General features: G+C 43.4%; 1 protein-coding gene and 1 long non-coding RNA gene across 3 annotated transcripts in view; one reads left to right on the top strand and one right to left on the bottom strand.

Annotated features, from left to right (window-relative positions):
* LOC117240273 (headcase protein) overlaps window positions 1–2,984 on the bottom strand; it is a 158,558-nt gene extending 155,574 nt beyond the window's left edge. For both annotated transcript variants that reach the window (XR_004494646.1, XM_033506259.1), the window contains exon 1: window positions 1,144–2,984. Coding sequence is in view for 1 of the 2 variants with exons in the window: in XM_033506259.1 (XP_033362150.1) it covers window positions 1,144–1,904 (761 nt within the window). In the remaining variant the exon portion in view is untranslated. The remainder of the gene's footprint in view (window positions 1–1,143) is intronic.
* A 724-nt stretch (window positions 2,985–3,708) lies between these two features.
* LOC117240286 overlaps window positions 3,709–13,800 on the top strand; it is a 122,089-nt gene continuing 111,997 nt past the window's right edge. The window contains exons 1-2 of the long non-coding RNA XR_004494648.1: window positions 3,709–4,391; window positions 4,495–4,623. This is a non-coding gene — a long non-coding RNA (uncharacterized LOC117240286). The remainder of the gene's footprint in view (window positions 4,392–4,494; window positions 4,624–13,800) is intronic.

Below are 13,800 nucleotides of genomic sequence, written 5' to 3'. Positions count from 1 at the left end.
TATTAAAAACTGTGCAATTAATCGGAGAATAATGAATTTCTTTTAGCAAAGATTAAAAGAAACTTCTTTATAGCGGAATAAATCAAATACGGTATATAGGTTGAGATATCCTGATTAAGTGTGTCAAGGTCACTCAATTTTTTTTTCTGTTCGCTCTAGTATCAACATATATTCCGCGTGATAGTTCTATCGAAGTTACCTTGCCAATTTAACCAAATGACTAATGGCGTGGGATGAAAATGACGCGAAGGAGAGAACGAGTAACTAGTAGTGACTACATATTAAGCCTGCGATTCGAAAGAAACGTTCCTCTTATCGACGTCACTGAAAGTAAACCAGCGGGGCCAGAAGAGCTTGCGTGGGAGAGAAACGTGACCACTTTGATAAGGGATCGCGATAATTGTATTCTTACACGTTGTGGACCTCACAGGAAGCCATCAGTATCGTGACCGCCGGGCCAATTATTGTTTGTAACAAGCCAACCACTTTTTCTCCCTTCCACTTTCAATTCAAAAAACCTCGGTTAATTTCTGCCGCGTAAATTCACGTAATTGCAAAGGGTCACCACCGACTTAAAAAACTTTTCGCCTATCTTCATCTCGCATCGCGTAAGCAGGATATTAATTTTCTACTTCAGTGACGTTCATCGTGACAAACAAATTGTACGTTACGATTTGCATATACGTGGGTTATGCGTTTCAAATTTGGGCATTAAGCTTGGATATGCATACAAATATGGAAATTAAACTTTGAATCCTATCGTAGATGAAATTTCATCCCACGCGAATTGTTCTGACTTTCCTAAAAAAAAACAACTTGTTTCGATCGTCGTTATCGAATTACACGTGCGATGTGTCTTTCGGAAACCACGTTGATCGACTTTACAAATTGAAGTCGTTTGAGTAACAATAACTTTTTATAAGATGTACAAGTTTTACGAGTGACCATATATCATATGCATATCCAGCTTAATTGCACAAGATAATATTAATTACCCTGTTTTAAGAATCAGATTGTAAATAAACCGATAAAGAGAGCTGTATCAATGTAGGTTCGATTTAGTACTTTATACAGCACAAAAAAATAAAAGATAAGAAGAAGATAAGTAATAAAAAAGAAAGCAGAAAAAGGTTAAAAACTCACCGAGCTCGATCACTGAAGAAATCAACCTTGCTCTTCTTCTTCATAATGACCTGGGGCTGATGAAGGGGGCTAACGCTGGGTTCGCTGGTGGCCGGTGGTGAACTGGAACCAGTGCTGGACGAGAGCGAGCCAGCCCTTCCACGACCGGATTCGATCAACTGTGCCTCGGTTGGACCGCGACCATTCGTCGAAACGTGATTGCCGTGGCTCGGTGGTCCAGCCGAAACGGCTAAAGTAGGTCTGGTATTCTGACGATTGCGTCGTTTCTTCTTCTTCGCCTCGTTCTCGTCTTGCCTGTTACCAGTAACGTTCCCGGTTCCCGGTGGCATCCAATCGAGATCTTTCTTCAGATGTCCACGTCCGCAACGACAGCCGCACGCTTTAAAAGCCAGATCGTAACCCTTTTTCGTCCAAAGATTCTGATGGCGCTGTCGCTCGGACCAGCTACGGGCGCGTCCGCAACTCTTCAAATACGTAAGCACGGTTTGCTCCCAGGCGTCGAAACACTCGCGATGCATGAACTGACCGATCGGGCAGTTATCGTTGTTGCACATCACCTTGACCGCGTCGTGTAGAGCGTTTAAGCGAATTAAAGCGTCACCCCGGAGGCACTCGCCGGTAGGCGTGCAGCAACGGGTCGTCTGATTCTGTGTTAGCAGGTTGTTCTCCATCGTGTCGTTCATACCACCGCCACCGGCTCCTCCACCGCCGTTCTCCATCAGTACACCAGCGTGGCCGTTCGCGTGACGCCGCGGTGCCATCACTTCCTCCTCACGGATCGATGTCAAACCCGCCCTTACGAACCGGCCCGTCTCTTCCAACTGGTTGTACACCGTTGTGAACCACAAACCGACGCTTCGTATCGTGTTTTCTCGATTCTAGGGAAACTAGGTAAGTGACACTCCGGTCGTAGACAAAATAGCTAATCAGAGGTAAACTTCTGCACGGCTAAGCGTTATACAACTTCGTTTCTTTCACGTTACCCCTCGGTTATTCTATTCTTTCATCTTCACGCATTTCCCGCGTCTCGGTTGCGTCGTCACACGCACATCCATTCAATGAGTGGCTTCTTGATGGTTTGCCAAGTGGCGCGCAGTAAATTGCAGAGACACGCAGCGGATGTATCTGGTACTGAAAGAAAAAAAGGCGGGCACCACAACGAGAAAAATCGCGCCGGTTCGATCGGTGATCAGGGACAGAACGAACACACGCTGGAACTAAGTGTCATTCGCTGATGTTCTTTCCTCTCGACACGGAGAATTTGTGAAAAAGAGAAGTAATGGTCACTCCAAACACGATTACAAGAAATATCACTGTAAGAAACGAGCGCGACTCGGTTTTGAAAAGAATCTGTCTTTCGGTCGTGGCGTCGCAATGTGTTTCGTGCAACAAAGTCAAGGTCAGCGTGGTTCCGCGACGCCACGTCGCGGTAGTTTCGACAAAGTCCAAGTCTCTCGATGACTGTTCGTACTCGAAACTGCGTATATTGTCGACGAAGGCCTCGGATACTCGGTGTCCAACGATATCGTACGAAAGATGATTCTCTAACCGGCACGGTCGGGCAAATGTGTCGGTTCGCTCTCGTCCGTCGAATGTCAGGGTCACCGGCGCAGAGCGCGCGCAGCGTGGAACGCAATTTTCGATCGAAGTTCCGTGACGCGTTCCCCGGTTCGCTCAAACGAAAGAGGAGACGACGACGACGACGACGACGACGACACAACGGATCCAACAAAACCTACACGAGGCACACCGAGGCTCCGCTTCCTTCTCTTTTCTTTTTCTCTCGTGCCACACGGAGAGTCCACGACGAAAAACACTTGCTCGCACGTAGGGTGCACCAGTCACTGAGCGCCGGCGACGACAGCGTGCCGGCTGCCGTGGCTCGGCGCGCGGGCGAGCGCGAAAGTGAGGCCCCATTGGGTGAAAGCGAAAGCATGGTGGGGGTCACGGCTAGCGCGCCAATCGATGCGCGCCGTTGTCGTCCCTCCGACGGGCGCACGCTACCTCTCTATATTTCTGTCCTTCTCCTACTTATACGTCTGTCCTTCTCGCACTCGCAGCCGGCGCTGCAACACGAGCGCGCGTTTTACTTTTCGAAGCCGGCGAGGAGGCCTACGAATATGTAATCCTGGATACGGGTGTACGCGTACGTGCAAGGGGACGTGTTTGCGCCACGAATACTATCGCGAGTCGACGTATCTCTCGAACTTACGCAGAAATCGTAACGAGATAATGCTCTGTAAATTGAAAATTCACTTCTACCGGATCCCGAATCTCGTTTGCGAAGGGAAAGCGGGTTGAACGACTCGGAAGGAAACACCCAGAGACAGAGTTGAATTAACGCAGTCAGAAATGGCGTTCGTGGATCGGCACGAAGGAAACTGAACTCTTGTCTATTTTTTTATGCTTCGATGCTTCGTACTGGCTGATGTCCACGGAAACATCACAATCTCGTACCCCGTATCACGTGGAAAACCTTTTCGATGTTCGATTATATGCACGATACGTTGTTGAAAATTTTCGTGAGTCTCTCTATCGCTTTGACGTAGTAGTTGGCAGCGTAATACGTAATACAGTGAGTGTACGTGCCCGATTCCACGTCTCTATTTCTAATTAGCAATGACTCAACTCGAGACGTATGGTCGCATGCCAATGATAAGCGGATGTACAATATTTTGCGCGTATTCTAGTTGTCGTAGAAGTACGTCCAAGTATTTACTTGTAGTCCTATATACAATTTCGAACAAGGACACGAAACATTCTAAAAACCGAGCACGAATTCCCTTCGAAGCGTTATATGTCGCGTATTCTTGCGGTCAGTAAATACGCTGCTCTGGTGACAGTGTATACATGCTCGCTACACTCTGTTTTTCCCGAATGTAACTTCTCTCGTGTGTACTCTCGCTTCCAGGGATCACCGGTATGAAACACAACCGTATGCGTTTCACGAGGTGTAAATATTTACGCCGCTGGCCCTTGGATATATTACATCGAAATTCTAGAGAGAACGGTCGCGGTTCTTTTTGCGTCGCGAACTTAACCTCTTCTGTACGCGCCGTATTTTCGCGACACGAGTTTTTTTTACGCTGTTCGCGCCTTAATATCGTACTCGTTATAAATTTCGATGACACATCGAGCGTAATGTTCGTTCCTGCCGCGATCGCGAATCTCTTTCGAATATACGTGGACGTGAACTCGTGTGTACTGTTCGTGAGAATGAAAATTCGTGGACAACGATCCCGCAATAGGTATGTAAGCAAGCTTAGAGGTTAATTTGACAATCTTTAAATTTAACCAAGGTCGCGGTCGTCCCGTCTTTGTAACATATCTGACATTTAGTTTTATTTTCAGCGTTATTTTCAATGTCGCAGTCGTACCAACTGTTCGAGAAAGAATGCAGTCACACGATGAAATTTATTTGGAATCGAAACGCTATTCTGGACTTGTGACGCGATGACGTGAATACGTAGTCCGCAGCTGGTAAGTAAATACATATATACTTCCATACTTATTGGAACCACTCTAAGATTCAAGATTATTACGTGTAACGAGAGAAATCGCTTGGATGTTCGTAACGAACGTCGAGAGCGCATCAAAGCCATCTTTCGACCAGCACGAAAACAGCATTATGTTTACTTCGTTCTGTCCGCGATCTGAAAATATCGTGAATGCGTTTATTGATAAATAAATCCCAGCCCCCGGTATCTATATCGTTGCCCGCGATTTATTCCGTTGCTTTCTGTCTCACTCTCACGGTGTTTATCGAAATTCTTGACAAGCGAATTGCACAAACAACGCACAGATACATAACAGGCAAAAGTGTTGCGCTCGCTTCTTATCGTATGCGTCCCGCTTATCTACAACGAAGGTCATTAATGGCAGAGATTTCAGTCGTTGGTGGGCGAAATAAGAATTCATCGGTACAAAAATAAACCGTATGAAAAATCCGTGGCGTAAATCGTTGCCCCGCTTCTCTACGTGGTTACCGAACTTTCTGCCCGGTTCCCTTTTATCGACGACGTCGCGGTTCCTACAAAAAAGTATATTGGTCACAGGCGAGAAATAAAGAGAAAAGAAAGAAAGAGGAGAGGCACAGTTATCGAGAATGCCAACGGCTGCGAATTTTTATCACCCATGTGCACGTGTTTGCGTGTGCACGCATATTGCGAGCGATTATCGACACCTACGCACACGTGTCTCCTGGGAAAGATCGCCGCCGCGGTCGAAAGTTCCTGATATTGATATTAACTAGAGATGGATGGCAACGTGATTTCTAGATTCGCGAAATTCGAATCCAGAGCTTCCCGAGGTCTTAATTTGTTTTTTTTTCTTTAGATAATGTAAACAGTTTTAGTGACATGAAATCGTTCCAATTGTGGTAAATCGTAACAATTGAAGGGAGTATAAAATTTAAATACAAACTCGATTGGATCATTATTAGTTAGAAAGGATATGCCACGATATTCTCGTAAATTAGCGGTACAAATTATTATTTACTTCGATTTCTAGAGTTCCAAATTATAAAAGTAGCACAAAGTTTTGCGTAAATAAACGTAACGTTAATACGTAAACGTGATGTTATTACAAAATAATAAATTTGGTAATATATACATCAATCGTTCACATAAATATTATCGAGTGTTGACAAATCATGACCTCGATGCCATCGATGGGATGTAGGAAATTTTGTCGTAATTTTTCGAGCATTCCCACGGGCGTCGACGTCACGTCAAGAGAGGAACACACTCTATCTGGAACACAATAACAAAGAGTCGATTTTGCCCGGCTGTCAGCTCGCGTGTGCTCGTGTGAGCGAAAAGCACGCGGCAGCGAGCTGGCTCCTGGGACACCAGCGAAACGAGATACGTATTAGATTACGTTGCATAATTTTATCGGCGATCGTAAAGCTGTTACGAAACGTGAGACTCCCAATTCTCTAACGACATGAGCCATAAATAACGCGTGTTGATCAAAATAACGTCAAGCAATCCTTAACTGCAGCTCCACGCTACCGTACTCGTATCAATCAATGTTCGGAAGATGCGTAATTTAATTTTTATTAGTCATAGGTTTATCAATAATTTAGCAAAAAATGCAGTACGATTGTTTTCACAAATTACTAATTATCTGCGTAGAGATATACGTGTTACGGATATAATAGCTCATAAAAACGATTACGAAGCCTGTTAGCACGACCTTCGAGGTAAACACAGCAGATACAAAAGATCGTTTCGTTCCTTTACTTCGTTTTTTTTTTCTTTTTTGTCGAAACATTCCATGAGCGTGACGAGGAGGACAGGCCGATGTTTTACGACTATTCTCACATGACGAACACTCAACCGTGGCATTAAATAAAGCGTAATTCTAAAGCAGGAAGAATTACGACGTCTTCTCTTCTGTGAATCTCGAGAGCATACATAAATATTCACACGATACCAGAGAGGTGAATTCAGTTCGTTTGTGACAATGCATTTCCGCTGTTTAGACGGAAACCGTGTAAATATTGTAGCGCGGTGGTAAGGGGCATAGAATAACGGGGAATCCAGGTCAGTCGGTGGTTGAATTTCGCCATGGCTTTACGCAAACTGCGTAGGGTAAACGGGGGACCATAACCGAGGGGGGTGCCACCCCGGTAACACGAGGTCGAGGCATCCGAAAAAGGATAATCCAGCATCCTCGAGAGGACCCCGCATGAAAAAGTTGTTTTGATCGTTTCGGGTTTCTAGGACGGTGACCGTGAATGAGGCTTTAGCTGGTATACGACTCGTTTGAGGGGGTCTTTCGGATGCAGGGAGAACCAGATGTCACTGAAAGGAACACGGCCTATCCCGTTGGGTTCGCGCGCTCGAGGAGTGCCAGGGTGCGCGATTAAAAAATTCGAACGGCGCGCGTGAAGGGGATAGGAACGGAACTAAGGCAGAGACAATTGGACGGAAGAAAAATTCCTTTTGTTCGAAAACGAACCGGCCCCCCTGGCATTGTGTCGCCTTTCCTTTCTTCCGAGAAAGGAGTAACGAAGATTAATAATTTCCTCGTCGACTCCGGTGCCTTCCTTAACTAGCTTAACGTCGCCGTATAGACGTCTGTTACTCGTTGGCAAAGAAACAGCAATGAAATAGAAACGATATTGTAGGTTTCTGTTTTGCAATTCAGTGCGCTTCGTATCATTCGCTTGAACATTTAAAAAATACCAACAACATTAATTATATATCTAGATTATCGTTAATTAATTTATAGCCAACGTTAAAATTAAACTGATATCGTTTGTTTCTTACAAAACATTACTAGACTTAAAAATATCTATTAGCTTATTCGACTATGTCATGTTTCTTTAAGCGCAAAGTAGAATAATCAAGGCAACGGGGCCTCTAAAATGTTTTATAATAGAGGATATGTACATAAAATATTTCTATGAGTAACTGTTCAAATTCTTGCACGAGTCAGCGTACTTATTCATTCCTTGTAAATACGTGTAACGGTACGAGTATAGAAGAGCGCGATGGTGACGAAAGGGTGACTCGCTGGCACAGGCAAAGATTCAAAGTCCCGGGTGCACACACACATACACACGCAGAGAGTTTCATGCGGCGCTAGGTGAACGGGTGGAGGTGGTGGCGGCTGTTCGCGCGGTGGCTGGGGTTTTGAAGGTTGGGGGCACCAGGTTGACCGTGGGGTGCTGGAAAGCGGGGGTGTAGGTCTAGGTTCAGGGGCGGCATTGCCCGGGTGGGCGTGCACTTTCGGTTTCAAGCTGCGCATGCTCGTTGCATACTCGTTCTCTCCCTCTGCAGTCGTAGTCCGTATTCGCTCATAAAGTTTCTAGCCACGTAAAATTCACTACCACCACGTCACGCGCCGCTGCTCGTTGTTCCTGTACGAGGAATGAACGTGTTCTCGATGGAGCCGGCACGGCGCCTCCGTCTGGATCCGTCCTTGTCTTGTCAGAATCGAAAATTATAGAGTGTGGACGAATAAGTTCGAACTACCAACGCATCCTTGCCGATATCTCCACTCTCGAATTTCCTCTGGTTCACCCCGTTTCTCGAACTTGTTACGCACCCTTCGTGCCTTTCCTGCGCCGCTAGCTCGAATAGTAAACGCGCCCCTTTAGGTTCCGCGAATTCAGGCTCGCGATGCTGCCGCGAGAAACTTCTCTTTGGGAGAATGAAATTATTTTTCGCCAGTTTGTCTAAAAATGGACGGCGGTAGTCGATACGTGGCTTACATAATTTTTTCAATACTTAGAATAAGAATAATTTGATCGGAAACAAAGGCTTTCCGTACGTTTCTCTTCCATTTGTGATCAACCACGCCCTGTCTGAATAAACGTGGCCAGAGGACGGTTCTCGACCTTGGGCTCCTAAATATCAAGGGTTACGCGATAATTAATTTCATTCCATAATTCAAGTTGGTCCATGCAGACAATTAGTTTGCCGTTAGAAGGCAGTTACAAATGTTCCACGAGATGCCTTGTTGTCTGAGTTTACCGGGAAAATTTCGTTACTCGCGCGAAGATGCAATTTTCAACGCGAGTTTCCACTGTGCTTGATAGAACGCTGCAATTCGTAATCTCATTGACTACCAGAATACGTGTAAAACTATTATTGCATTGGTCGTGTTTTCACCAAGTATACAAATTCTTATGAGTATATTGCGAAGTTTCGTGTAAACTTGAAAATTGCAAAAAATAATAACGTATACACGCGGAAATATACATAAATATTGGTATAAAATATCCAAAATACAGTACTCGTTATAATATTTCATAGGTGAAACAGATAACAGGCATACGTTCAATTTTTCCATTCATGAAAGAACAACAACTCGTCAGAACACGCATCCACTGTAACCGTAGCTTAATGGGCAGACTACGGATGTTCATGCAAATGCATGTTTTTACACAGCACTAGTAGGGAAATGAAACCTTGATAAAAATTTGTCACGCGACACAGAAGATTATAAAAACATGTTTTTTTATTTTACATCTTTGCATATGCTTTGCATATTTATGTTAAAGAACCTATACAGGAACGTATTACGTTATTTACTTATATAACTAATTGATATAATTCATCGGGACTGTGTAAAATGCTAATGCCAATAACATAACGTACATTTCGACTAATTTGAAGAACTTTGAAAATCAGATAACAATTGCAAATTTATACAAAGCGTTTGCAATTTATTATAACCATTACTATAGCCCCAATTATGCCAGAATAATTGCAAAAGTACAGTTAAATATCTATTATTAAATATCGTAGATAGTATTAGATATATTAAATTAATATCAACCATATTGCTCACATATTCTCTATGTTTCTCGTGCCCATATGTTTGCATACTTTTTACGCACAAATATCATATCTTTTTGTATATTTAACACGCATAAACGCTCACGTTCTACTAATGGGTACTAGCGGGTATAACACGATGAATCGTTAGAGAAATACGATGTTCGTGATTTATGAATCCCGCGTGCAAAGAGAACAAGGACCGTACACCATTGTCGTGCGGTGCGCTTCAAGACGAAACCTTTCCACGACACATTCAATTTCTGTTAAACGCGATTCACAATAGCCTGGTAAGCTGCTATTACGCAATTTTGCTCGTCCCAACGGCGCGCTTCTCTCACCGCCTCTTGATTTTTGCGATTACAACTAGCCGCACAAGCGAAGAATGATAACGAAGTTAGCACAGGATTTATCCCGCTATTTTATTTCATCGCGAGAATTTGCTTTTACGTATGAAGACTACGCGGAAAGGTCACTGTAAGTCGTATTTCGTATCTTCTGGGGGAAAATAGGAAAGCCCTTTTAAAATTCAACACATTGTCAACCAATCTCGCGTTACCAAAATTGTCTTCTTATTCGGGTTTAGAGCAAGACATGGACAAAAGTATACTTTTCGTGTTTTCCTTCTGGGATCTTCGTACGCTTTTGTAGAATTAAAATGTCGCGGCAACGGTTGTACTTTTTATGAGCGCGTTCTCCGCGAACGAGATATAACAACAACGGACATATCCAGTTTCGTAATTTTTTCGCGGGATTCAATTCCGCGGCCAGTCGTGTAACTATAAACGAGTTCGGTGCAATGAACGGAAATTGATATATTATTCGAGCATGTAGCGGAAACAGGTTCAATTAAGAGGCTTCGATAAACGAGCTGTTCTTGACGATAGCCAATGTTATAGGATCGGCAACAGCGATCAAAGATAAAGTATTTACTCGCTTTGAATAATCTTCGTTCGCGTTACGGCACACTAACTTATATGAAAACTAAATTTTCCAAATGTCGAGTAATTCGATTATCCCATTTGACGTAAGAATTATCAAGTTGTTCCAAAAGTAACTGTTAGAATTTAATCTTAAAGTTAAGATAAATAATCTGTGGAAGACACAATGTTTATGTTGAAATAATATTAGGTGATATTTATTAAACAGAATTACAGAACCGAATGTATTTAAAATACAAAAGTGAGTGATATGGTATAATTAACAAAGTGTGCAGGTGAAGGATTTATGGGTCGTTGACAGTTGGCCAGTTACTCTCAGACGTAGTGACCCATGGTCCCTTAAAAGATTTTGAACCCCACTCTCTATACAGTAGTAAGTATGACCTGTGTGAGTGTCCTGTTCGAATGGCTGTGTAGGTGTCTGTATAAGATTAATATCGTTGTATTCCAACAGTAACATAATATAATATCGAAATAGTCTGTATAAAGTAAAATTTGCGACTTATCGATTTACTGACATTATTAGCCGATAAGTTATCGCGCAAAAGAGCCATGGAATGTATACAGTTTTTTGAGGTTAGAATTTGTTCATGATAGACTGGACTTATTTCCGTCGCTAGGCAAAGAGCTATTCATAGCGTACCGACATGCAATTGCATAAAGCTAGTGGATACGTTGACCCTAAGTGTTACGTAACTCGCGTCTAGTGGCAGCTATCAGCACAACGATAACACAACGACTCGATACGCCGTGGTCGTTGTGCCGTCGTATATCTATGAGTGCATTTCTGCCTAGATCGTTGTATTATTCGCAATCTACCCATGCTGTTATCTTTCGGTAACGTCCATCGACTTTCGAAACAAGCGTTCCATTCGTATGCCGTTACCGAACGACCGCGACGAGCAGAGAGACTCGCACGTTCTTCCATCGGAAACCTGGTACGTTTCTGCGTGTACGTGAGAACGGTACGAGTAAATGACCTAGGAAGGATATCGATGCTTGCAGTAATATGGGATTGTCTTCGATAAACGAATAGGTACAGTAAGTCTGTAAGGAATAAAAAATTCTGAGGCGGGCGTATGCAGTTGGATTAAAGCCTCGATGTGGGTCACGCGATAAGAATAAGACTGTCAGATAATTTGGACGTATTTGTCGATTATGATATATCAGAAAGATATAACTTTTACGTGGAATGGTCACCGTTAAACGTAGATGATGTTTCATTATGGGGATTCGTCTTCTTTAATCTCCAGGGAGAGATATTTGTAGATGTACAAAGTTGATGATTCCTATTAGGATTTATATTATTATATATTATATTTATAGGATTTATTAGGATTTATATATTTCATCTACTTCGACAATTCTAGGAAGGAAATTCTGCTACTTAAATTAAAAAGAAAAATCCTTGTTAACTTGGTCATGTCGTGTGTAACGTATCTCTTGGTGATCGCGATTCTCGTATTCTGGCGTCTGACAGCGCGTCGTAGGATTACAGAACGTTCAGTCGGATTGTAAAGTTTGCCTGCAGCGAATGGTAGAAACTGTCAGGCGTCGAGCAAAGTTTCCAACAAAGCCAACGACGGTTCGATGGCTTCGGTACGCTCGCCAAGATCGAAACTGGGTTACGTGCGATGCGCTCCCGGCTTCGAAATAAGCGGACAGAGATCCTCGCGACGATCACGCGACAAAGCCACGGTCAACCCGCTTCTGTCGATGCTGCTGTTGCATCTTCCGTACGTGTGCACGTGTTTTATTTGAAAACTGGTCGCACGAAAAGATACGTGTCCAATCTGGATCCTTTTGTGAGCATCTGCAGGCTCACGCGCTGCCGCTATTCAGTCAGCTGAACCGGGATATCTCTGACCGCGAACCTCTTTTCAGGGATCTCCTCGGATAAAATCCGATTCAAACGGGACGACTCACTCTGACTGGTTCGCGGACACGTTTCTAAGGGTGTGTGTGTGTGTGTTTTTGAGGTTCGTACTGTTCGAAGAGACACGTGCCTTCGTTAAAAATTTTCCACTGAATTTTTTTTCCTCCTGATCTCTGTTTTACTCAAAGTCAGCGTATATCTTATTCTAACATAATATACAAACGCGCAAATTTATGAAACAAATAAGAACAAATATGCGAAAGAAAGTACGTACTTGTTACGACATTTAGAAGGTGAGATATAAATTCCTACCTAAATTCCATTTGCTCGGACATATTCGTAACGTAAATTTGCATAAACATTCGCAGTCTGGTAATTCAGACAGCTCCGTATCTTACTCGCGATCAAATGGAAGGAATCGCGTGCTTTTCTGCACGGTTCTTGAACGAAATCGCATCCTTTAGCTGTCTGTCGAATAGATTCGCGTGCACGTACACGCCGGCAGCTATAACCGCGGTGTGTACACGCTAATTGCGCAACGGTGATTCACGGCACACATTTGTTTCGCCAGTCCGAAGAAAACGGTCGCCTTAATTGCTAAGCGAACGGATTTATGCTAACGTCCGTGCACCTTGCCTCGCCGGGTAAATTTAATTACGTTCATATCCAGACACCGTGAGCGAGGGTAATTAAAATATTCGGCCGTAACGCGCGGTCGCTTCTTTGGTAACGAGCCTCTTACGCGGTTAGAGAAAAGTTCAAATCTTCTCTGTTTCTGCCTTTCTTAGTTAAAATATTCTCTCTGATATATTTTTTATCTTTGATAAAAATTGTTTAATTTTCTCTGATGTTTCGATATGCTAGATTCCAAATAATCACGGTAGATTTTTGTCTAACAGAAAGAAAAATCTTCTAGAATTTGCTAGACCTACTTTGCCCGAGGAATACGTATCTTATCGATCTCTAGGATCAATCTGCACACGTTAATTTCAGCGTCAAACACATAAGTTTAGTGTCAATTTACGACACTGGATAGTGTACGTGATCTCGATAAAACTTCGTCAAAGGGTTGCAATTACCGTACGATATAGCGTAGCTCGAAGCCATCGACTCAATTCGACTCGCAAGCCAAAGCCTTGACTCGATCTCCGCTAAATTCGAAAACGTGATCTTCCATCTTATCTAGCGGCACCGATGATTTACGATACGCTCGTATACACAATTCGACCGATAACTGGATAGTCCGAACACCGTGTTCTTCGTGTTACGAGAGACAGACAGACAGACAGACAGAGAGAAAGAGAGAGCCAAGTGTCGGCCGATCACCGATAACATCGGCCATCAAACTGCTTTCTAAGATCTCTCCGTGGGGTCAGAAGTGGGGCCAGCGACGATTTACGACGCTTATTATTGATAGAGCTATTCGACCCTCGGTACGAAGTTTGCGATCTTCTCGCGAGGTGTTATTGTTAGTTATCTCGTCTTTTGTATCGCGTGACACGAACGTGTCGTCGCATAAAAAGTTCCATAGAAGTTTGAAATTTCGAGT

This window comes from Bombus vosnesenskii, unplaced genomic scaffold, assembly GCF_011952255.1.
Source record: "Bombus vosnesenskii isolate JDL3184/JDL3185 unplaced genomic scaffold, Bvos_JDL3184-5_v1.1 scf7180000014579, whole genome shotgun sequence".
Lineage (NCBI taxonomy): Eukaryota > Metazoa > Arthropoda > Insecta > Hymenoptera > Apidae > Bombus > Bombus vosnesenskii.
This window is presented reverse-complemented; position numbering and strand designations above follow the sequence as displayed.